At 35.6% G+C, this 27,065-nt stretch overlaps 1 protein-coding gene across 1 annotated transcript in view; it reads right to left on the bottom strand.

The window, feature by feature from the left end:
* The window catches only part of Ten-a (Teneurin-a transmembrane protein), a 562,968-nt gene that overhangs the window by 350,714 nt on the left and 185,189 nt on the right, over nt 1-27,065 (bottom strand). Inside the window, 2 exon segments of the mRNA XM_089172952.1 lie at nt 1,640-1,852; nt 2,464-2,667. Coding sequence (XP_089029078.1) covers nt 1,640-1,852; nt 2,464-2,667 — 417 coding nt within the window.

Here is a 27,065-nt window from a genome sequence, read left to right as displayed (position 1 = left end):
ACACATACATATATACTTTAGTAGCAAGCTTTACTGTTAAAACTGTTTTACACTAACATACATATATATACGGGATATAATGGTGTGTGAGTCAGTTGCTAGCACCAAGGTGGGCTAGGCCTAAATCCTCCTGGCATTCCAAAACAATATAGTAGACGAAGCCACGTTAACTTGGCTAGTGAGCTATGCTCTAACTAGCCAGCTCTCTCTCTCTCTCTCTCTCTCTCTCTCTCTCTCTCTCTGTTAACTGCTAACTCGGTTACCTCTTCTCGAAACCTACTCTCTCCTCTCTCTTTCTCTCTCAACACACTAGCAGAGAAACGCTCATTCTCTCTCACTTTGTCCTTTCTATACCCCACTCAAATGTTCTCTCTATCTCTTTCTCTTTATCTTCTCTCTCTCTTTCTCTTTATATGTAAGCAAAGAGCTTGGCTACCGTTAGTTACCAGGGAATAGTACCGGTGACTTCTCTGAAACAACAACGGAGCCAACTTCGAAACGGAAAGTCCCTTAGTTATTTAATGAGCCAACGTATGTAGTAGTTCGTCGATTAGCGCATTGTGTGTTGGTAGACCTAGAAAGCAACCCCATTCCTCCTTCCCTAGTCTATTTCTAGAGTCCAAGATTCGAATCATGAAGTTTCTTGAAATTTCCTACCCTCATTGTGTTCCTCCTCCTTAAATTTCTAATAAATCACACAAGCTTCGAAGTTTCTTGTATTAAAGAATATTTGAAATGGTATTGTTTATATAATGTAATTATATACATCAAATGTATATCTAGGACAATTATATTTAATATCTGATTTGTATAAACTTTTGCTAAAATACAATAAAATATAAATAAATCAATACACGTAATTTATTTTGTTAAGGATATTGAAATCATTCATTTTTAATACCAATTGCTTTATATACAATATGAGATAGTAAATAATCGATTAATTATTAATCATTATTCTATTTGTTTAACAATAATCTCTTTATTTTCTCTCTTCCTCTTTCTTTTCTTTATCTTTGTAAATCTCATCGAAGTATCACACATCAAAGATACCAAAATCGATCGTATCTTTACGTTTCGCTACACGGAAGACTATTAATATTAAGCCTTTAACGAGAAACACGTTTACGCGAAACCCGATTTAACTTCGACCAGGGGCTCGATACCAGCCGATAATAACGTTAGCACCGTAATCGCGTTTGAGGCATGGATCGTTAACTTATCGCGCCAAGTTTTACGTTGCGATTCCTTCAACTGGCCTGTGCATTCCTCTTTCACTTTCATATTCATCTAAATCGATAAACTCCCCTTATATACCATCGATAATTTTTATTATTATCGTCATAGTTGGTAAACTGTTTTCACTTTTATATAATTAAACTCGATTTTGATTGATTATTCGAAATAAATATTAATAAAAAGTACGAATAATTGTGTGAATATATAATAATAACTAATAATAATAAATAATAGGATTTTTGAACAGGTTTCAAATGCATGATGATAATATAATAATAATGTACGAATGATGAGGATCGATACATGCGTGAAAGTAGTATTAAACGATCACAATCGAATATATACATAAATAAATTCTCTTCGAATTATAGTATTTTATTTATCATTATTTATGGCTCACCATTGCCAAGATGTATACGTGAATGTTCGTCAGGAAAAACGACGGTCTCTGAACGGTCGCTTGCAGTTGAGCTACTACTCAAGGCGCTTGCGTGACCTCGACGTGTTCTTCGACCTAAGGTACCACCACCACCACCACCACCTCCTCCACCTCCACCTCCTCCTCCTCCTCCGGTATTCGTCTTTTTGCTTGGTGCCGCATACACCGTTTCACCTGCACGATACCAAGATTCTCGATCAGACGCTATCGCTTCTTAACCTCGAAACGTTTCGAATTCTCAACCAGGCCATTGCCTTTTTCTACTATAGCCTATCGAGATCGATTTCGAATAGTTTCATGGTTAGACAAAAAAAAAAAATAAGAAAAAAAGACATTCTTAGCTAGCAAATTTTTTCAAACACGATTTTAAGTAAAATTCATATATTAAGGTATTTGGTATTGTATAATGAATTAAGTGTATTATTTGATATATGTTATACTTGATAATTGTATTATTTTCTACAGATTATTTAATATGTGGAAAGTTAATCGTTCATTAATTTTTAGAATTATTCATTGAACTCCATTAATTATTTGAATTCTTAGAAAAATAAAATTAAAAGAAATTTCAAAACGTAAACTTTATTATTCATTCACTGTAATAAATGATTTAAAATTATACAAAGTCATCGTATAGATTGGTTAATATAATTCGTTGAACGTGTTAAATATGTTAATAAAAGTCAGAAAATAAAAAGAAAAAGCAAGTATTACATTAGTGATCCCGTAATTATAGTTTCGCGTGCATGTGAAACGTCATTCGTTGAATCTAATTAACTCCCTACCGTTTCCATTGCGAGATCTGTCCGAGGATACGCTCCCGTTGTAATGATGCCGCCGAGAGTTGGTGCTTTCGAGAGGAAACGGTGAAGCTTGTCGATGATTTGGCGTCAACGTGGGTGGTGGTGTTGGAAACGGCGTCGTAGGGTTGTCCGTCGTTGCAGCACCCTCCGTGTCCGAACCGGTACGATAAGAACGATCACCGGCACCTGAAATGTACCGTTTAACGTTCAAACATTATTATATATTTAATTTATATTTTTATTATTTATAAAGAGTTATATATAAAATGTTAATAATGTAATTATACTTTTTTGATTATCCTTTAACTTTTGTAAATATTTTACGATAAAATTCTATGGAATATATAATAAAATTTTATTAAACATACAAATGTATTTGAATAAATTCTAAAATAAACTTATTCACCAGTATGTATTCTAAAGAATACATATACATAATATTCAGAAGTCATATGGAGATAATAAAAGAAAGCTGTCGCGCATCTAGGCGATCATCTCGTCATCTTATTTTATTGTCTCCCGAGAAGTATTTTACGAAGTCCTTGTGAAAATCTGCTTTTGAAATGGTACTGGTGTGTCTCTCTCATTCTATATTTTTCCCTGTTTGACCCAAGCTGGTATTTGCTTAAACGAGACTTCCACGCAGTATATCCTTGAGTTATGGTATATAGAATCCTTTGAGAAAAGTATGATAACTTGACTTTTTCTTTCTTTTTCTCTTTCTATTTTCTATCACCTTAGAAGATAATCCTCTTTGGAGTAAAATGAAAATCTAATAAAAAAAAAAGTGAGAATAATAATAGAACGATTTTCTTTCAACTTTATCGAAAGTGTGACTCAGCTTGCCAAGGGGTGTACTGGTTATGTTTGTTCTGTTAATTGGTTGCTAATTATGCTTCCCAAGATGGCTTTTTGCCTTTTCCCTCTAATCTTCTATTAAAGTTTCTACCTCGACGCGTGAGAACAAAATGAGAGAATGAGAGAAAATACATGAATAAGAAAAAGACACATTATCGTTCACTCTCTCTCTCTCTCTATCTCTTTCTTTCTTTCTTTCTATCTTTTAAGAATATCGATGGTCTAAGAAAAAGAAAGAAAGGTAAAAAAAAAAGAAACAAGCAATAGGATGGTAGTAGAAGTAGAAGAGGATCGAACGTTGTCGGTAATTAATGAGGAAAGTTTTACAAATAGCCGAAGGCATAGTCACTAAACGCCTTAGCAAGCCCGTGAAATTCATCCGCAAGCGAAATATCCTTGCGCAGTACTAACTTTTTAATTGATTATTATCCTTTCCCCTCTTTTTCTGTTTTTTTTTTCTTTCTCTTCGTTACTTTCCTCTCGCGTAGAGAAGACGGTAATCGACGATCGGTCTTCGAATTTCCGTCTTTTCTTTTCTATCGTACCTTTCTTTTTTTTTTTTTTTTTGTTCAAACGACAATGATTATAATCGATCACGTTGTGCTACGCGAATACCATCATAACACGAGTTCAAAGTTTCGAGTTGAGAAAAATAAAAGGACAGAAGAAAAAGTTCTCGTTTCTTTGGAAGTAAAAAAAGGATTAAATTTTTTAATTTTAAAAAATTTTTTTTTTTTTCGTTATTTTAATGTACAATATGTATATTCAAAATTTTTCTTATTATGAGTGTTATATGTACAGTGAATTACTAAAATATTCGTAATTATTTTTACTATAAATTTTAAATAATCGATATTTATTAGTAATTACTACAAACTTTTACAAATTTCTATACACATTAACCTATTATAAAATTTAATTATAATAATTTTACATAAATGATAAAGAGAAATCGGTTTGGCAAGAATACAAAATATATAAAAATAAAATAATTATTTAGTGTAACTAATACTTGATTAATCCATCCTTTCATTTTATAACCATTACTCTTTAGACCGATTTTTATTATATCATTTATTTCAAAAATTATAATTCTTTTAAAATAAAATATTCTTCAGCAATAAAAGCCATATCAATTTAACCAATATAATAATCCTTTTCTCAATAAAAAAGAAAAAAAGGAAACTAGAAAAAAATTTCGTTACAAGTATTACATCAATCGTATAAAATTGACAGTAATTGGTAAGAACATTCTAGTAACTCGATGCGTATGTGTTGAACTATCTCCAACCACCAATAATCAGAAGAAATCGAAGTATGGCATTTCTTCTCCGCTACTTTTAGTTCTAACATGATAAAAGATCAAAGATCATCTCAAAGTGAGGAACGTTCGTAGGAGAGAAAGAGAAAGAGAGATGAAGGAAAGCAAGATGTGCAGGCTTGATAGTCGAGACGTCTGAGAGTGAGTAGCCGAGAGCCGGGCCAGTGGCGCTGATATTGCTCGCATTAAACTTTCATATTCAATCTTGGCACCCACCACCGTTGAGGGGCGGCCCCCACGTTTTCCTCCCGATCCTCCCCATTCCCTCTTACCACCACCCCTCACGACCATCCACGGTATGCTCTCTCGTTGCTGAGAGCCAAGAGCCCTAGCATCAACCCCACATGTAATTGTGTTATGCCCTCCTCTTCTCTCTCTTCCCCTTACCCTATTCTGACTGACTCTTCCTCCTTCTTCCTCTCTTCCTCTTTCCCCTTCATCTGTCTGTCTATCTGTCTTTCTCTTTCTCTTTCTCTTTTCCTATTTCTTTCTTCCTCACTCTTTCTCTCTCTCTCTCTCTAAAATCCCTTCCTCTTCTCGGAGCCTTCAGAATCTTCTTTTCCTGCCACATAGACTATCCTACCTCTCACTCTTTCATCGTTTTATCATCCTCTATTGAATTTTCTAATCCATATGGATTTGAATTTAAGAGGATCTAACCTTTTTTTTTCTTTTCTTTTCACTTTTTTTTTCTTTTACATTAGACGAGTATACAAAAGTATTATTTGTATTAACGTGAACAAATAATAAAAATATATTAGACATATATAATATAATATTATAAAAACTCGTGTTAGGATAAAAAAAAAGTAACGAAACGAACTAACAAAATATTATATTCTAGTTTTATCAAGAATATTCGAAACCGAGAGAGAGAGAGAGAGAGAGAGAGAGAGAGAGAGAGAGAGAGAGAGAGAATACTCGGAAATTCGATGATGTCGTCGAACCATTCGTCATGTGGCTAGTGATAAGCGAATAATCGATCGTTGGATTAGTAGTCGGCCGCGAAGCCGAATGAACAGTCAATCTTTAATCGGTGTATGCTAGAGTGAAACACCGAGACAGAAATAAAGAGAGAGAGAGAGAGAAAGAGAAATAGAGTGAAAGAGAGTTAATCACAACAGTCGATCGCGTGCTCGACCACGTCGTCGTTGCTTTCGACGCTTTAGTTCCACGTACGTGTTAGCGCAACCAAAACGATTTATCTTTACCATTGAAATAGAAGTAATAGTACTAGGCAAAGCCAAAGCCTAGTAGTGGACTGAAATAGAAATAGAGAATAACAGAGAAAGAGAGTGAGTGAAAATGAATGAGATAGAAAACAACATCATGAGACAATTTACAACGTCGTGTCTTCTCTTACATGAACGTAAGTTCTGTTACGTTTCTTCGGAACTAACCGACAAGGATCGACAAGGACGTTTCGTTTCCGTAATTTGGTTTAAACGCGTGCTACTGGCTAGCCTGATTCAAAGGGGAGAGACGAAAGAATTAAATAGAAAGAGACGTGAAACAAGAGGGAGTAGGGTTGGGGAGGGGGTTGGTTGTTTTGTTGGTATAAAGAGGGGTAGAGGAGTGAAACGGGCCGCATACTCTCTGTAGTATAGGACGCGTTTTGTTTGTAGGGGATGGTTACCATAGCAACAAAACCAAAGCGGCTCGGCCATCGAATGTGTTTCGTTCTATATCCGTTGTCCTCTTGGTCGTCGTCGTCGTCCTCTCCGTCGAGTAGTACGACGATGTTGGTCCGAAACTTGTGGAAGAAGAGTACGCCTCCGGCCCTTTTCCAATGCTTATATGCCGTGTAACGTTTATACCGAGGGGCCAAGGGCAGGAATCAGGGGGGACCAAGGTGGGGGAAACGAGGTAGAAAACTCTCTCTCTCTCTTTCTCGCACGCGAAACGTTTTCGATTACTATTAGATACAAATTTCCGAAACGGGAAATTTACTTTTCCGTGTGATTCGATGGACTAACATTTTCACTACCAGTGTTAGTTTCCTTCGGGGAATATATATATTTTTTTTCTTTTATATTTGATCTATTAAATATATTTTATACAGGTTGATTTACCATCGTTATTTTTTATATATAGGGTAGTACTACTATTTCCGTGAAATTATGCTTTTTATTTTACAGAGAGAAACACGTATTTCAATTTATCTTATATATTAGTGTAAATATTAAATGAAATATGTTTTTTTTCTTTAAACACTTGGAATATTATCAAACGTGAGATCAAATATGTATGAATTATTTATATGAATTATTATTATTTTTATTATTTATCATTTTCTTTTTTCATTCCCATGAAAGGAAAATGTTAATCGATTTAAAAATGTACCGTTAACATACGTAGAGAGAGAGAGAGAGAGAGAGAGAGAGAGAGAGAGAGAGAGAGAGAGATACGAGATAAGTTAGATCGCGTGGCAATTTGTAATTTGTAAGCGTTTACACCTATTACATAAGCTCGGTATAACTTTTTGATATTTTATAATACTTTCGTGATTATTCAAACGCAGCAAGACGGAATTTAGTTTGTTCGTTACTTCGAAAAAGATCCACGCAATGATCGTAAGTCCAACGTGCAGTGATTTAAAACTCTTACACGAGAGACATTTGAAGAAAACCATGACACTATCTCTCTTGTTTTTATTACTAGTGAAAATTCGTTATACGTTATTGTAATCGTATTTTTCTTCGAATTTTCAACGAATAGTAGTATGTAGAGTGAACTAACGTGCTACGATTCACCTAATTTCCATTCGACAAAAGCTTTGAAAATACATCAGTTTTGTTGAAAAGATACGTAAAATTTTATTCGTGGAATGAGCAAGAGAAATCGTATACCACGTTGACATACTTTATACGGTGCAATGCTTTTAAATAGATCAATATTTAAAATAGGATATAATAATATATCGATTTTATCGAACAAATAAATCAAATTAATCGTATATCTATTTTTCATCGATATATATATATATATATATATATATATATATATATATATATATATGTGTACACATATGTACAATGCAAAGCATTTAAAACAGGTCACACGAAAAACTGGATTGATATAAAAAAAAAATCTCTGTCGGACGAAAACTCATTTATATATTCGAGGGTCGCATAATTCCACGTTAATACTTTTTTTTTTTTTCATATTCCTATAACAAAAAATATTTTTATATATACTATCTAATTTTTAATAGGCGTACAATGTAGCTTACGATTTTTAGGATCACTCAAAGTTTTATTTCGCAATGTAGAAAAAATATTATATTAAGATATTATATATATTTATAAAACGTTTGATTATGTCACCTTAGAAACCAAGTGCGTTTTATTTGACACATTTCTTTTTATCACCAATATCGTGGTCTTTTTTTAAATGCCCTCACTTGATATTGGCTATACACGTGCGTATATAACAACGAAAAGAGAAAGTTTCGAACGATATATATAATAGGAAAAATCGATTTTGATATAAAAAAAAAAAAAAGAAAAAGATAAAGAGAGATAAAGATAGGACTTGTTTTTACGGTTCCTCCGTTTTTTATGACAAGTATGCATTAGAAAAATTTAAATATTTCCAATATCCCTGGAGTTTGGAATCTCGCGTTCTTCGATGCCTAAATCAATATGAACTCCGCACCCCTTGAAGCAACTACTATCGCAGGGGGTGGGAGTATATGGTGGGGAGGAAGAGAGTAAAGGAGCACATATCCATAGAAACGAACTCATCGGACCTGCCGGATTTTGCAATTTCGTATAATCGAAATTCGTATTTAATACGTCGTACCAAAGCGTCGCGGTTGAAAATGTGAAAGGGTGGTTAACAAAAAAAAAAAAATAAGGAAAAAACCCAATAAAATTAGCATACGTATTTATTTATATCTTAAATTCGACGAAGAAATAATACGGGAGGGAATATAACGTCGTTGTTCATATCCTCGTTGAATATTCCACGAGAGAGAATATGAATATCGGTTAGATATATAAGTAGAGAGGTGTATTTGTTAATTAAGATTGAAGATTAAAGCTAAATATCATTTTTAAATATATACGAATATAATTTGAAATCCAGTTATATGGAATATTTATCATGCGATTGATGTTAATTGTTTTTCATATTCAACACTCTCTACCCACGTACGTACGTACGTACGTTTCACATCAATCTTATAATTTATTACCAAACAACTTGACCATTTTTTCAAGCAGAACAGAATAAAATCATATATATATATATATATATATATATATATATATATATATATATATATATATATATATATATATATTATATTTCAATTTATATATTATAATTATATTATTAAGAATATTATAATTTATTTATAATTTTATATTTTTTTTTTTTTTATAATACACCCCTTCTATCGAGATACATTGATTATTTAATATTTGTATTATTGTTCCATTCATTTGATAAATCTTTTGGCTAATTACAAAAACAAAAGAAACAACAAGGATAATACAAAAAAGTTTCTTTTTTCATGGAAAATGATTAAAATGCGTAAAAAACTACAAAATGATTTCCCCAAAGACATCAAAAATCAGTTTGGCAGGAATCGGAGACACGCGTTACCCGAGCAAAGAAGAAAGCAAGGAGAGTAGCAGAAAGATGTCGGAAAAGGGTGCGGATAGGAGTTTGCATTTTTCCTAACATGTGTCATACGCACGAGGAACAAAAGAGAGACTCTGTGCTGGCTGTTGCGTGGCGTGCCGCTGAACGTCGTCCGCGTTCGAAAAGCAATTTCCGATACGTCGTCCAGGCTAAAATGCGTACGAGATATTCGGTGACACATTTCTGATAACTTTGAGAGTGTATGTGTGTAAGAGAAAGAGAAAGAGAAAGAGAAAAAGAAAAAGAAAGAGAAAGAGAAAGAGAGAGAGAGAGAGAGTGAAGAGTGTACAGTGGCCTTGAGTGCTCCGACGAGATACTTGGAAAGAACAAGAGAGAGAGAAAGAGAGAGAATGAGGGGGAAAACCTTCAAGAAGTTATACCTTCAACAGGTGCAAAGTGGCTTCCCGTTGAAAGCACGACCGTCTCTTCTCTTCTCTCCTCTTTTATTTTCTTTTCTTCTTTTCTCTTTCTACCCTTTAACTCTTCTATCTTTCGTTCTCTTTCTTTCACGTGCATCACTTCTGTCTCTTCTTCTGCCTCTTAAACGACGACCGAGTTCTTTGATAAAGCGAGCCTATAATACCGCGTGTGTACCTTCGGGGAAAACGAGCCACCTAACAACTAGTCTTCATGCTCTTTTCCTATAAAATATTATACTTACAAGAGAGAAAGAGAAAGAGAGATAGTAAAAAGATGATAAATATATATTACTTTCAATTAATTAGTTTTTTTAGTAAAATAATACAGTTTATTTTTATTTATTCTTTAATTATTATAACTTTATTAAATTATTATTATAATTATTACAACTACTCTCATGTTCTTTTTCTATAATATTTCTGTAATAATTTATTTAATTTTCTATAATATTAATTATTATTATATTATATATCTAAACACATTGAACTTCTGACATTTAAATGAATTTTTTCACAATAATTATTGATCTTATTTTTCAAAAAACATTATCTATATATATATATATATATTAGAAGTTGGACAAATGTAGTAAAAAATAAACAACGACAAATATTTAGAATATATCATCCCCTACAATAAACAAGTTTATATATTATAACATTTAATAAAAAGTATCCTCCAATATTGCTGTCCACGAACCCAGCGTTCAATGCGTTAAGTTTATTTTTATTTATTTTTTAATTATGACGAACAGATAATTCGTTTAAACAAAAAAAGAAAATATATATTCAACTAGTTCTACATGGTAGTACGCTATCCGCTTATTTTCTCTCGTAATCGTTTCGTGGCGAATCGATACCTTAACGAACGTGTACAGGTAAAATAGATTACAAAATTTGTACTCGACGAATAGAGAGAGAGAGAGAGAGCGCGCGAGAGAGAGAGAGAGAGAGAGAGAGCGCGCGAGAGAGAGAGAGAGAGAGAAAAAAAATAAAGAGGGTATAGGACAAACGCAATGTATTTTTCTCTCTCTCTTTCTCTTTTTCTATCGCGCGCGCGCACAAGCTTTTTTTTTAGCACGAAGTTCGTAAACGTGGAGAAAAAAATTTAATCCATTCACGCGCATTGCCAAATATTTGCGAGATTTTACGCTCGCCCTCGCGCACAGAGAGAATCGAACTGGAAAAAAAAAGAGAAAAGAAAAAAAAAAAAAGAAAAATACGATGAAGCAAGTAACATTCCCGATACCTGGCTTTGGCTAGAATTGTCTCGACATTTTGTTTAGCTAGTACAAACGTATATGAGTTGTGTGTGTGTGTGTGTGTGTGTGTGTGTGTGTGTATGGTACGCTAAAGCAACACATTCGGATTAGTTTTCTTTTTCTTTATTTGCATGTTTCTTTTATTTTTCTTTTTTTTTTTTCTTTTTGAAAATGTACCATTCAATTATCACACCTATTTCGTCGATCATACGTAAGGTGGAGAAAAGAATAATTATAAGAAAATCTTGATAGAACGAATGGAAAATTATTTTAAGGAAATAACATTTAATAATAATAAACGAAAACGCAAAATAAGAAGAATTTCTAGAAGGAAGAGGAATTTCGTAAAACGGTGTATTCAAGACTCACGTATTTCGTTTACATGGTTTAAACTTAATATTCCAAGCACTTACGAAAGTAATAATAAGAAGCACACTGTGTATGCTATTTAGATCGCGCATGTTCAATCGTTATTTTTAGTATGGAAATTATTCAAAAATATTTATTCTATTTTTATAAAGAATTGAATTATGATTATTTTCATTATGATTAATATTTTAATAATATTATCTTTGTTTTATTTATAATTATTTCTAAATTTATATATATATATATATAAATTAATTTATTTTTTTCTTGAAGATATTTATTACAGAAAGGTAGACAAATAAATCGTTTTCAGTATGATGTCTTTCTTGATAGAGGGTGGATAATAGCAAGGCAAATTAAAACGTCGGATCGGAAGCGCAGCTGCTGCTACTGACACAACACAACGTCGCCATCGGAGGTAGAAAGCCTGGAGGGATAAGAAGAAGCCGAGAGATTACCATTTTGAGCCCCAGGAGGGTTTAAGGAAACGTTATTGCGATTTGCTTTATGGGGAGGAGACACGAAGTATCACAAAATGATCGCGTAATTGCTACCCTCTTCGTGAATGCGTAGATAGCTATCAAATCTATGTATGTATTTCGTGGAAAGGATTATACTATGATTTTATATAAATTATATATATATATATATAAGGATGAATTTTATATATCAAAAAAAAAAAAAATCTAGAAATATTTCGTCTATAAATATTTATTTAGGATTTAAAATAAATTTGAAAAAAAATCATATCTCTTATGGTGAAATAAAATCAATAAAAATGATGTTTAATTTTTGTAATACATTTGTGATTTATATTGGATGATTTAAAAAAAAAATAACACATCTTGATATTATAAGGGATTTCATATTACTCAACGAAACGAGTAAGAAATTTCTGATTAACGTTGCAACTAAAATCACCCCTTTCGATGTAAATTAACTTTTATTATTTATGAGCGATTCGATATCACAAGTAAGTCTCTTAGTAATATATTGAATGTACATAGAGAAATTTGTTTAGAAATACATTAGTTCGTAAGGTTTTTAAAATAATTTTGTTATAAAAAAAAAAATTAATAAAAATGATTATACTGATATTCAGAAAAAACATTTCGTAGAAAATTATATAAATCTTTAGTAGATATTTATTTATTATACTAATTAATAATAGTAATAATTAATTTAAATTGAAAATTATGATTTTATATAGTACCCATGTTAATTAAAAAATTTTACTTTTATCCTCGTGTATATACACAATGATATTATTAAAAAGATTAATTATAAATATCGTTTTTTTTCTCTAAAAGAATTAAAGCGCATAAAAATAATATTTTTTTATAACTATTCAAATTTGCGCTAGAGAGAGAGAGAGAGAGAAAATGATTGCGAGAAAAATTGTGTGCAAACTGTTGGAAAAAAAAGAAAAATAAAAATGTAAAAAAAAAAAAACAGAAAAACTGGAAGGGAATAAAAATTGTTGGTAATATTTATCCCCACTTTAACGCGTCCCAATCTCGATTGGAATGAAAAACGATGTAAGTTACCGTAGTTTGCTAATGATATTTTTCTCTCTCTTTTTTTTTTCAGCGTCAATCATAGTCCTCGTCGTTGTCGTCGTCGTCGTCGTCGTCTTCGTCGTCGTCGTCGTCGTTGTCGTCGTTCAAAAGCAACCCTTCCGTTCGTGCATGCTTTGCTTTCTTTCTTTCTCATTAACATGACAATGTTAATTACATTACTCGCACTCGCCGCCATCCTCCCCGTGTTTTTAGTTAGCGCTTTTTCATGTGTTAATATTTTATAATTGGTTCTTCTCTCATACATAAAACCGACACGGTTTAATACATAAATCGTTAAAAACTAACACCACAGTGATATATTCTTTTTACGCTTTCATATATATATATATATAATATTTAAAATAATATCATTTACACACTCCGAATGTATTTAATAAACTTTTTTTTATATGTATGTATCACTTACGTATAGAAAATATTATTAAAAAAATCTTTTTATCGATTTATTTACGCAAAAAAATATTATTTTTCAAAACAAATATTTAATACTACTAGCTGTTTGGCTGATATGAGCCAAAATATGACGTTGTCGTATAAATAAAGTTTAGTGTTGTGTTCAAATGTTCCGTGCACTCACTTAAATCTATGGCCAACAGATGGTGCTGTATTTACTTGTATCATTTTTCTTATTTTTTTTAAATTAATTGATTATCTTATAAATATATTAAGATATTTTTCGAGATTAATACTAATCAATAAATTAGAATATTAACTGTATATTTAACATATTACTTATCATATTCAAAATTATGAAGTACATATTTATCAATGTATTTGGGTAGTATATATAGATTTTAATTATAAAAACCAGTCTATTTTATTCTTAATATCTTTTTTTAGATACTCTTTCTCTCTCTCTCTCTCTCTCACTCTCATGTCATTGAACGATATCCGTTGTATCGAACGAGAAATTCTTCAGGCATTAAATCGTATAAACTCGTATGAACGAAACCGATTAAGCTCGTCGAACTGTTTAATTATTTCGAAGCGATTCGTTATCGCGATTTATATAAAAGCGAGACCAGAGAGGAAGTACGTATCGTTTTTCACCGACGTGTGGATAAATCGATCTTTCCAAGCGACGAACAAAAATACATGAAATATGAGTCGACAGAGGTGGAAGATTAGACGACTTCAATCATAGCGTTTGTTGCTAATGAAAAGCCAATCAGTCGTCGTTTCTTTTCCATAGCATACGACGACGAATTCGACAATGATTTATTTGATACACGTGTACTGTAAATTATATTCCTAAAAGGTTCTGCGAGGGTATAAGGGGTGAGTGTGTGGGGGGGGATTTACACGAAAAATGTATTTACTTCCTTCCATTTGTATTGCCCTTAAATACTATTTCGTTTATTATTTTTTTTTTTGGGGTGAAGGAAGTCCAATTCGTTTTATCAAATTTATGGAAACAAGTTTCATTAATTTTTTTAGCAAAAAGAAAAACAATGAATAATTAAACAAGGATAATAGAGAATACTGCAGTTTGTGATTTATGTGTCTCTACGAAACAATCGTTGGACTACTAGCTCTAGTAATGTGTCAAATAGATTAGAAGATCTAAGGGGGTCCCTTTATGGTAACACTTCAGGAAACGGCTAGCTCGTAACGTATTTCAACGGGTTATCGTTCATGCTAAAACAACGCTGCGATAGGCTAGATGCCGACAGTTAATAGCAAACGGGATCTCGGTAAATTCATTATGCCGCAAATGTAAGGAGGGAGGAGAAGAAAAGAAAGAAAATGCTAAAATGAAATACGATTGATTTTACTTCAACGAAAGAAAAAGAAAAAGAAAAAGAAAAAGAAAAAGAAAAAGAGAAAAGAAAGAATAAAAGTTCCAGAAAGAAAAAGAATATCACGATAAAAAAAACTTCAATGAATTATTAAACAATTCTGAAGGAATAGGAGACAGTGAATTTTTCCAAAGTGACGGAATTATAGTCGACGAACAATTTTGGGAAAGAGAAAAAAGAAATGAAAAAAGAAAAGAAAACCACCCCTAAAGATCGTGAAAATTTCATTTTCTTCTCTCGTCGACATATTGTAAGAGCTATTAGTTGAAAAAGTCGTATTAAAAATTTCTATCCAGACCAGTTCGAGTTAGGGATTTCGACGACGTAAATTCAAAATTCGAACGGAAGAAGAAGAAGACCAAGAAGAACAAGAAGAACAAGAAGAACAAGAACAAGGGAGAGGGGAAGGGTGGAAGAGTTAAAATCGTTAAGTCTAAAGTTTCGTTAATGACTTTTTCAACGATTCGTTTTAGATAATCCGACCCGCATTTTCGTAGTAGGTTACCAGCAAATTAACAGGTTCGAAATTAACTACTATTCTATCTATGCCCTTTAAACAAAAAGTTTGATTTTAAAAAAACCATTAAACTAAAAACAAAAAAATCCCTACATCACATTGATAAGCATTAATTTCAATTGTTTCTATTTTTGCATATTTCGGAATATATCATTTCTATTTCTCATAAAGGTCGCGTGAAAATCGTTGCCAAACTTCCGGGAATCACGAAGCGTGAATAATTCCGTTTACGCGGGCACGTTCGTTCGTTCGTTCGTTCCTTCGTTCATTCGTTGGTCCCAACGTAAATTATTGCAAGGAGTACATTAATTTCCTTTGCGAATAATTAACAAGGAGAACCGGACACAACGAAAGCTCGAAAGCGGCCGAGCAAGGTTTCGCAATGGTCAGTAGTAGCCCTTCCGTGTAACTTGTTCCTTTTGGAGGTACCCGAGCACCATACCTTTTCACTGTAACTGGCCTTCCCCCATCTCTGTCTTTAACCCTCCTACTCCTACTCTATGATTCCCCCTTTCTCGGCGCCCTTTTCTTCTTCCTTACTCGCCCAACCAACCAACCGACCGACCTCCTACGCTCGACATCTAAAATATTAATCACGACTTACACACGCAGTTTCGAGACTAGGAGTATTCTCCGTCTTTGCATTATTAAATGGTTAGAACTCGCGAGAACACGAGTTACGTTAGATAGGCTCGCTCCTTCTTATCCCGCAAAACGAATATGGATGTGCGGCTTGTAGGGTACCATTATTATTTCGATATGAAGGGAATCGTAACAATACTTACTAGCTTTCTTCCTTCCTATCTATCTATCTTCGTGTATAACAAAACTCGAAAGTTCGATCTTTCAACGATTTTCTTAAATTACGTTTAATATTCAATATAAAAGGGATAGAGAGAAGAGAGAGAGAGGAGAATAAAAGAGAAAAGAGAAAAGGTTGAGAAAATAATACGATGGTAATTAAGAATTTTCGTTAGATAAAGCTCGTTAACAATCTTAATTATTTCTAACGACCTCTATATAACCGTCCTCTAATTGGAACTTTTAGAAAAACCTCCCTTTTTCCTAGAGTATACGTTACAATGAATTAGAAAAGATGAATTTAATTAATATATAACAGTAGATTATTTTGTTATTTATTTTTTTTTTTTTATATAATTAACGACTAATATGATATTTGGTAAAAAAAATTCCCTAAAGATTTCTTAACAGTTTATCCAGAACAAACTAATTCCAACGATACTTGGGTTTTAATACGGAGGCTCGGTGGTATGAAAGTTTTAGCGAACGATAGTTAACCGAACCGTACGAGGATGCTTTAGAGCGTGCAACCGTATTGGTGGTATAGCAGCTTTCTGTGATTCACTCTCTCTTTCTCTCTCTCTCTCTCTCTCTTTATCTTTATACACATCTACATATATATAGTTACGTATATTCACAACGTATTCGTTTAATTACATTCCCAACGTTAAATCCACCTAACCGGTGAAACTAAGTTACACCTGAGCAACACCGGTTACGTCTCTCTACGATAGTTAGTACATGCATGTGAACTTATAGATAGAGATGAGTACACCCCCGCTCTCCTCTTCTGCTCCCATAGGTAAGTAAGTGTATAGGTTATAAGGTATAGGCAAAGAGAAGGTCGTAGGTGGCTCACAATCGATCCAGACGACAGACGACGGCGAACTGCTAATAGGGGAGGAGTTTTAAATGCGCGTAACGTAATAATGCGTGCATTAGGCAAGTACTATGGCGTCGGTGGCGTCTGCGGCGACGACACAACGATAGTAGTGGACCCATTCTCCGTAAGGGGTAGTTTGCCTGACAACTCGATTATACGATACTGTAGGGCTGAGTGGCAAGTGGTGATATATGGTGTGCATATACGCGACGCTCTACCACTTCCGAAGTCACTTAAAATAATGAGAAACCCCTATCGACTTGCTTCCCTATTTTCCTCTACCTTTTTCTCTCTCTCTATCTCATCTTCCTTTTTATTTTTTTTTCTTCTTCTTCTTTTTTTCCTTCCTATCTCTTTTACTTTCTTATGGCAACACTTGCGTTAGGATCTCATACACAGAGAAGAGAACAACAACAACAACAACATCAACAGTAGCTACGTTGCCAACAACGTCGAAGTAGACGACGAGTTACTCACCGATCCGCTAAAACTTTTTCCTCTCTTTCTCTTCTCTCCTCTTCTCTTCTCTTCTCTTCTCGTAGTAATTCTACGAGAGAGCTTGGTGTTCTTTCGCAATTACGGCCACCTCTAGGATGAATTTAATTTCAGAACACGGTTGTGTGGTAGATGAGTGTATATAAACGGACCACCTCCTCATCCTCCACCCCATTTTCCTACCACTTCCCCGTTCTTTCATAGCGATGCCTTGAAAACTTTGCTAATTTATCGAGCTGGTCATTTTGTAAGGAAAAATGTTATTTTAACGTAGACAATAGATACACAAGTAATCGTGTAAGTGCTAGGCTAGAAGGAGTATATCGACAGTAAGTTCTCTATTATCGTCTTGACAAATTCGCGAAACTATAACAGCTATGTTCCATTATCAAAATTATTAAACTCGAAGAAAGAAGATGACGACCAAGACGACGACGACGAAGACAAGGATGAGAAGTGTTTTCTTAACTTTAGAAAATATCGAAGAATGTGTACCGAGGCGTGGCGTGTTTTGATTCGTCAAAAAGAAGTAACGTTGGGTTTAATTACAAAGCCAGTAATAACGAGTCTAGAGAAACATCATTTCAAGGGGATCAAGGGCCAAGAGACCTAACAACTTTCTCTCTCTTTCTCGTTAGGGTAACCATACCCCTTGGCTATTTATTTTCCCGATGAAAAGCTATATCTGTGTTAAACGAGAGTGATATTTATAGAAGAGAGAGTGCAAGGGAGTGCAAGAAGGTTACTCAACAGAATCCTCCTCTATGATCATTCGACTTTCCATACAAGTTTACATCAGTCTCTCTGTATAAAAGTTAATCAACGATGTAATCAAGGATGATGATAAAAGGATGAAGTAAAATTGATGCTTTGACAAAAGGTGAAACTCGATGAAAATGAATTTTTATGTATAAAATTTTATTTTACAATTAACCAAAATAGAGATATATTCTATTTCATTTTTTATAATAATTAACGTCATAAGGGTAAGGTTTAGGTAGAGAAAACGTACCCTCTCGAAAACCGGTATCAAGAGACATTAAGAAAGGGGTCGGGGGAGAGTAGAATATGAGGTGAGGGAGGTGAGAAGGGGTTGGGATTTGTCGTGAAAATTTATAGACGATGCACAGAGGTACATATGTACTGGCATACTGCACTGGACCATGTTGCGGTGTTGGCCCCCGGTGTGCAACATAGGCTGCTCTGCTGCTCTCGCTTGCTAGAAACGAGCTTGCTGTCTAGCATCGTGTCTCTAACGATACTTACGGGGTGTTATGTAGGCCTAACTCTGTAGCACCAACCAACCCAGCCCCCCGTTCATCCAAACCTCGTGCTCATTTGCATTCCTCAACCCTCTAGGAATATCATCCGGTGTTTTAGAATCGCTATTACGTCCAACGAAATTATCCCACAGGAACGCTACATATACGTTGGTGCGTTTGATCTCGTAAACTAAACTACTCAAGTTTAATAATTACATTTTACTAATGTTCAAGTTAATACAACGATTCTCCTAATAAAACTATAATTAAAATGAAATATTTTCTATCCTATAATAGATCATTCTTTTCATATTTATTTTCTTTGATATCAGCCAATTCAGATTAATCAACGATCGAATATTTTCTCGATTTGAAACTATAAAATATATATTTTATATTATTAATTATTAACAAATGAAAATGGTTACGCGTGAATGACATCGGGGGATGAAGACAACGGGGGTTTAAATGAAGCTATATGATAAGAAATATTCCGGAAGAAGATATAATCGAGTTAACCGTCGGTAGAAGATTCATCGATATTTTCCTATTACGTAACGCGATAGTCGCGATAGGAAAGCCGGTACGGTGAATTTTAATGAAGCATTTGTCGGCAATGGAGTGATTTAAATGGATCGACTGTCTGTAACGCAATTATTCGAGTGATCGTACAAGGAGATCCCTTCCGATAATTTGACGTTCAAAGTGATTCCCAGACGTACGTAGATTCTCGATCGTACGATTCGACATCTCTTTAAATTATTCAGTTTTTTTTCTTTTCTCTCTATTCTAGAGGAAAGATATAACGATCGGTTAAAGATATATTCATTTGATTATTATTATTATTATTTTAAATAATGTTCATATATTAATCCTATAAAAATATCAACTAACACATAATTTATTTAAATCGTATATATCTGTTACATTTTTTTTCTTCCTTATTATAAAACTTTCGCACAGATATATACAAAATACGATATAATCTATAAGGATACCAAAAGCAATTTGAAGATATCATGCGGAATCGATAACAACGATATATAATATATACGATATATACATTTGTGAGATATGCAAGAGGTCAATATTTTCTATCCAAGAGGGGTAGTAAAACGTGATAGGAAGCCGCGTCAACCGGTGTAATGAGCTGACAATATAATGTCACGTATGGTATATATATATATATACAATTGGATCGTCCAACCAAGAGACAGGGCTACTTTCAACGAGAAACATCAACGTATTGATGACCGAACCGACGGAGATTAAGAGCCGCCATTTATGTTGCTATGTGAAAATGTTGGTTCGGGTTAGTACACACGTGTCAAGGTAGTAATAGTATTCTCCTAGAGAACAACCACCTTCTCTTATAGGTAATGTGACACATTGGATACCATTGTTAGAAATAGGAGGTGGTGGAGGAAGAGGAGAAGGGAAAAGGGAGGCTTGCTTGCTCGGAAAACCGTAAAAGATATGTCGTTCGAGAAAGGAAAGAGGATACCTTATAGCGGAAATTTCACGGACTAGCTAGCAGGAGTGAGAGCGAGTGAACATAACCGGCCGGTAGGGATCGATGGTAACAAGATATATCGTGCATACACTAACGAGCAATACGAGTAGGCGGAAGAAGACGATAACAGCTACGATAACGGAACAATACGACTGAGTCTAGGACAAGAGGGTGTACTAACACGTTGCTATACTTGGATAAGATCCAAAACGACATCGTGAAAAATAATCATCTATATATTTTTTTTCTTTTCAATACGATATATATTATATGTACATGTTACGGTGAAAGATTGAAATTGGATAATGTAAAGATATACGTAGTTGATTGATGTGTGTCAGAAATATTAATGTATAAGAATAAGACTCAAATATTCGATCTTTGAAGTATATTTGGTATGTTTTAATAAATGACCATGTGAATCTTGAGACTGTCCAATTTCTATCTTTCACGGTAACATATGTTGTATCAAATTTCATGTCAATTCATCTTTGATGATTCATAAGTTCTTATAATTAATTCGATAATAATCTTGTTCATTTGTAAATGTAAGGAAATAACACTCATTCATGATTTTGAAGATAGAAAAAAGGTTTAAACACATTTCTTATTCCATCGAGAGACGTACATAGATCTTCTTGCTTTTTTGATTCATCCACAGCCTTCTGATTCGGCAATTTTAACACTGATTATCTCGCTTGGGAACGGTGCGAAATCGATGCGGAGAGATAATTAACAAGTCGATTTTAAGGCGGTGGCAACGTCTGCATTGCGGCAATCGCGACTCCGTGCTGTATTACCTCTCTTTCTCTTTTCCCCTATCTTCTTTTGAGATTCAAGAAAATAGAAAAGTGGAAATAAAGTTTTATACTAACAGTGGCCCGTGCCTTGTGAACTTTGTTTAAACGTAAAAACTACGATATTAGAACCAAACTCAACACTGTATAAATAATAATATAAAAAATAAAAACTAACAGAACGTGCTTTAAGGATTATATTAAAGTTAACATTTATTTAATTAGTTTTACGAAATTAAATAAATTAGATATGTATAAAGAAGAAAATTAAGGTGAATTTGAAAAGTTTGTGCTGTTTTTAAATTAATATTTCACTTGCATAGAAAGTCATTTTATTGACTTCCAAAAATTACACTATCTAAAACAATACAATATACATATACATATATATACAATACAAAGGTTGAAATTTTTAATGACATTTGAGATATTGATTTGCGGTTAGACCAAGGAATCGATCGAACTCGGAAGTAAAATGGAAAGAAAATGAAGGGGAAGAAGACGGGACGCGTCGTCTGTGTCGTTGTCTCTTTCGATAAACTTCTCTGTGCGGTTACGTGACGCTATATCGTCGTCCAATGACGAAAGAGAAGAGCAAGAGCAAGAGAAGAGAAGGAAGAAGCAAAAGCAAGAGAAAGAGAAGAAGGAAATGGGAGAATAGGGATGAAAATGGGGAAGGTTGATACGAAAAAGGATAGAAAGAGAGAAAGAAAGAGAAATGAAGAGGATGAGAGGGTTTGACAGGGAGAAGGGGGTGGATTTGGAACGGGAGGGAGTGAGGCAGCGGTAATCGGCGGCCAGTGAATTGGAACAAATGCAGACAGACGTGAGGTGAGCTGTTGCAGTTCGCTTGATACCGCAACCAAGAAATATAGTATAAACGGAGGACTGCTATTAATTGAGTTCCTCCCTTTTTCTCGTTCATGCACCGCGTTCCCCCGTTTGGTCCCTTTTTCAAGATGAATCGATGAAATGGCCTTCACGAAGCGAAGAAATGGAAAGAGAGAGAGGAGCAAAGGGAAGGAAAAACAAAAAGTACAAAAATAAAGTATTCGAAAGAGAAAAAGAGAGAGAGAGAGAGAGCGAGAAAACATTTTGCTACATACACGGTTTACAATCTATTACGTTTTTCATTAAATGCTTCGTAGATCATCCCCATTTCGTATTTTGCAGATTTGTAATATAGACGACGAGAGTGTACGATCCGAAAAGGATCGTACGGTGATTAGCGGTATTCGAAATTCGCGCGCATCCACTTCCATCGATTGGGATTCTAGATCGATACTCATTGCGAGCATCGATCAACTGTTAGTAACTATCGAAGCGTTGCTCTAGCAACCCCCACCTCTCGCATCCCCACTTCTCATCGCCCTAGTACGTACGTCCTGCTGTGACCGTACAAAGGGGCATTCTTTCTATTCTTTACCGGACGCCTACGACTACACATCTTGAGAGATTATAGAGGCTTAGGAATTCACAAAGGACAACGAAGAGAATATCCTCATCTTCAAAACTCGTGAAAGTGAGCCTATTCAACATCACAACCCTTAAGGTTGTGATCGCTATATTTGCGGAGTGCGAGAGGTGAGATCTTTCCAATATATATCTATTTCACATCGACGGTATTCTCCCTCGTGGTACGCCACGTGGTGCATTCTTATTGTATAATCAAGTAACATCCAGGGTTTTTATGCCGCAAGGCTTTTCCCTGACGAGCCAATAAAAAAGGCATTGTTTCTTTGGTTGGCTCAACCACGTGTTTTATTTTACACCTTAACCTAACCCTTTATTCTCCACTTCATAGCATAAACAAATTGCCAGAGGACTCTTAATTGAGGAATTTCGGCCATAACATTTTGGTGCCTCCTGTGAGGTGCGAATTCCCGACTTCTGATTTACGAAGCAGCGAGTAGACTATCACCACACCGAGCAAACCGATTAGAGAACAACGAAGTCGAGGGAGTCCGCCATCTTGTGAACATCTACACCGTTCAGCGGAGGCAGCATCACGAAAAATCTAGAAGCGAGATAAGTAGTTTTAATTACCAGTGCGTACGCCTATGCGTACACATCCTCATTTACTAATATATATCTCAAGGGAAATTGCGTCTTCGAACCCCGTAGAAGTTCGCAATTTCTTATATATCTATGCATTACGCTCATTTCTCTGTAAAATTCACATCTTAACATCGAAAAGACTTATAGAACTTAATTTCTAAATTTGAACGGATACATTATATATAATCGAAGGTTATTCTCCATCTCGGAAAACGCTTTATTCTCGTACAAAGAACGATAAGATTTTCGGCGGCTTCACCGCCACGCCACCTTCCTCACTTGAACGGTAGACGCCGTGACGTCATCGCCGGACATCCCATCTATCGGCATATAGCTAACGACAACCGTATACCCCCTCCATCGGCCTCTTATACTACACATAGGTATACCCCCTCCAACGATCTAGCCTCAGGGCCGTACCACGCGATCGAGAACCCAACGCGCGGTCATTCATTCATATAAAGGGGATTTTTACATATTACCGTAAATTAATTTGAGTGGATTTCGAAAAGTGGAATAATTAATAACGGTTCGGAATGGCATCGCAAAAACAGCTCGAACAGCTCGAACAAAAACGGCTAGTTTTAGAATCGGGTTTAACACACGTCGAAAATCTAATTCAAGAAGGGAATTTAAGTAAACAGGAAATAAGAAAGCGTTACGAACGACTTACTCAGCTAGTAGAGAAATACGAAACATTGTATGAAAAGTGCGCTACTGCCATCCGCGAAGTAGGAGGAGTCGATAGTTTGAATCCCATCATAGAGAGATATTTCGCGATCGGAGACAAAATTGACTCGGGCGATACGGCCGCGGTTAGTAACGCGAACGGCTCGCATGGAGACGACGGTGCTACAAATACCCGCGATCAGCAAATACGATTACGCCGAATCGAGATCCCGAAATTCGACGGAGACATCGGAAAGTGGATTCAATTCAAGGGGAGTTTCATGACACTGGTGGACGCGCGTACCGACATGTCGGATTTAGAAAAACATATATACCTCCGCGAGTCTCTTACCGGTAGAGCGCTTCAGACGATCGCGACATATTCATCGACCGGGCAGAATTATAAGAATGCGTGGGAAATGTTGTTGAAAACTTTCGACCGGCAACGCATACTCCTAGCACGGGCCATTGACGCCTTCATAGACACTCCACGCCCGAAAAGCATGTCAATAGAAGAGATGACACGGCTCGCTGGTGACTTGCGGGCCCATTCGGATACTATTACTTCTTTCAATGTACCACACGCACTGATGGTACGCCTTGGCGAACGCATTCTACCCCGCGACCTTAGACAAGAATGGGACAAACAGTTAGATGCGGATAATTATCCGACCATGAATCAGCTTTGCGACTTTGTGAACGAGTACACACTCCGTAGCGTCGCGTCGTCGAATATTCCATCGACATCGGGAAACGAGCCTCACTCAAAACGTAGACATACTGATACGATGACTTTACGGCCACTAAAGCGACAGGAGACACATATAACGCGTACATTTCTTACTCGGACCTTAATTAACTGCATTCTTTGCAAACGAGATAAACATCTTTTATACCAATGCCCCCGGTACCATGACCTGACGAAACGAGACAGACTGGCGATGGTCGAACGTTATGGACTATGTAAAAATTGCTTACGGAAGCATCGAGACCCATGTAAGAGTTCACATTGTCAAATCTGCAGCCGATCCCATCACACGTCGATACATATAGACAATGACGAGCATGAGGTCACGAAACAGGAGAGCCACACCCCCGCGAAAACGGAGACCGCGTCGACATCTCAAACGAACCCATTACTACGCGACTAACACCGATCCTTCATGTCAATTCGCACGGTGTACCGAATTAATTCCTTATGAGCGCCAAGTACCGTGTTAGAAAAAACGAAACGGGACCTTTAAACAATGTCGGATATTCTTAGATACATGCGTCGCCGCACACTTCATTGCCGAAAATGTCACGAGAGAGTTATGCTAACAGATTATACCATATTAGGTTTCCACTCGCGCTAGATCAGAACTTGATCGATGATCGTCACCGAGGTAATCATTTAATCGCTAAACAATAAATATAAGCAGAACTTTTCGCTACTCATCGTCTCTAATATAGCGCGATCGAATTCAGTAAACAAATTAGAAGGCGAAATTCATTACGTCTAAAATGCGAGACGATGCGAATCGGGAAAATACATGGTGCGTATATCCTCGCGAGGAAGGACATGATCACAGCCACCTACGTAGTATAGCCTCACGCCGATTCCACAATCTCTCGAAGAAGTTACACGCGAATACCGAACTCAGGAAGGAATATGAACGGATCATACGGGAATATATCGATTTAAGACATACGTTGAATGTTAAAGACGAACTTACGGGAGGCTGTTATCTTCCCCATCACGCGGTCATTAAATCAGTCAGCATGACAACTAAGGTATGGGTCGTATTCGACACTTCCGCGAAAAAATGATCAGAGGTATTTCTCAACAACACTTTGTTAGTAGAACCTACAAGTCGAGATACTGTAGTAAAACTCTTGTTACGATTCCGAACGTATCAGTACGTATTGAACGCGGATATCGAGAAATGTATCGACATACATGAGTTCATCCAGACGATCGCCAATATCAACAGATATTTTAGTGACATAACGAACGGATTCGCGAGTTCGAACTTAACACGGTGACACTCGAAATAACCTTAACACCTTTTCTTGTTATACGAACCATAAAAAACTCGCGAAAGATGAAAGCGCGAATTATCCACTCGGAGCCGACATACTAGACCGTGATCTATACGTTGATAACCCGATCGACGGCCAATTACACGGTTTCTGCGACGCGAGTCAATCTGGTTACGGAGGCTGCTTATATGTAAGATCGCGACATAAATTCGGTAACACACGCGTACGTCTACTTTGCGCTAAAAGTCGCGTGGCTCCTCTTAAGGCCACCACTGTACCACGTTTAGAATTATGCAGAGCATTGACACTCACGCGATGATTAAAAATTGTAACTCGATGCTGACGATGGCTTAAAACTAACTCATATAAGGGAGAATTGTCTACCGCAGAAATAACAGAAACGGAACGACGCGTTTTTAAAATCGTGCAAGACTTACAATGTCACGCCGAAAGAGAAAGGTTGAAAACAGCGGGGGGAGTCAAGAGCGCAAGGCTCGCCGCGTTAATTCCGATTCTTGACGAAAAAGGTTTAATTCGAGTGGGGGGGTCGACTTCGGAACGCAAATTTAAGTTTCCACGAGAAATGTCCGATATTATTGCCCTCACATCACCACGTCACCGATCTCATCCGAAAGCTCCATGAACAAAACTTTAACGCCGGCATACAGACTACCCTCTATGCCCTTCAACAACGTTTTTGACTCTTTGACGGTAAGGAGGTCTGGGAGAAATTGCAGTCAAATCTTTCAAACATCATTTTAGACGAAACGTGAGCGAACTGCGTTTCGCATACGAAGAAGTAGACCACATTTGTTATCGAAATCGAAGCTATTTTAAGTTTACGCCTGTTAAGGGTAACGTAATCGTCAGATTTAAATGATGCAACCATACTAACGCCTGCACATTTCTTTTAGATTAAAAGAACGTTTACGACATTGTGGAAGGAAAATTATATTAAGACACCAGCTAATCGATTGTCTTCATGGAAACACATTCCAAAAAAAAAAACGCTAGAAATGGACCCAACCCCAGCATAAAATCAAAGGAACACCACCGTCATTCTCATCGACAAATCAACTATACGTGAGATAGCCGTGAAAACTATTCACGGAGTCGTCAAGAAAGGTGTGACAACTATTTGTCCACTATCAATGCGAGTATTCACCGTGAAGACGGTTCACGGTGTTGTCAAGCGAAACGCAACGACTATTTGTCCATTGTTAAACCATCATTAATTTTTGCGTTGTATCCTTTATAATTAACGCTCGTGCGTTGAATCTCTTATGAATAATTTTCTCGTACGTACAAA

The sequence above is a fragment of the Polistes dominula genome, unplaced genomic scaffold (genome assembly GCF_049000335.1).
Source record: "Polistes dominula isolate Pdom_NZ unplaced genomic scaffold, Pdom_raw_medaka contig_28, whole genome shotgun sequence".
NCBI classification, from domain to species: domain Eukaryota; kingdom Metazoa; phylum Arthropoda; class Insecta; order Hymenoptera; family Vespidae; genus Polistes; species Polistes dominula.
This window is presented reverse-complemented; position numbering and strand designations above follow the sequence as displayed.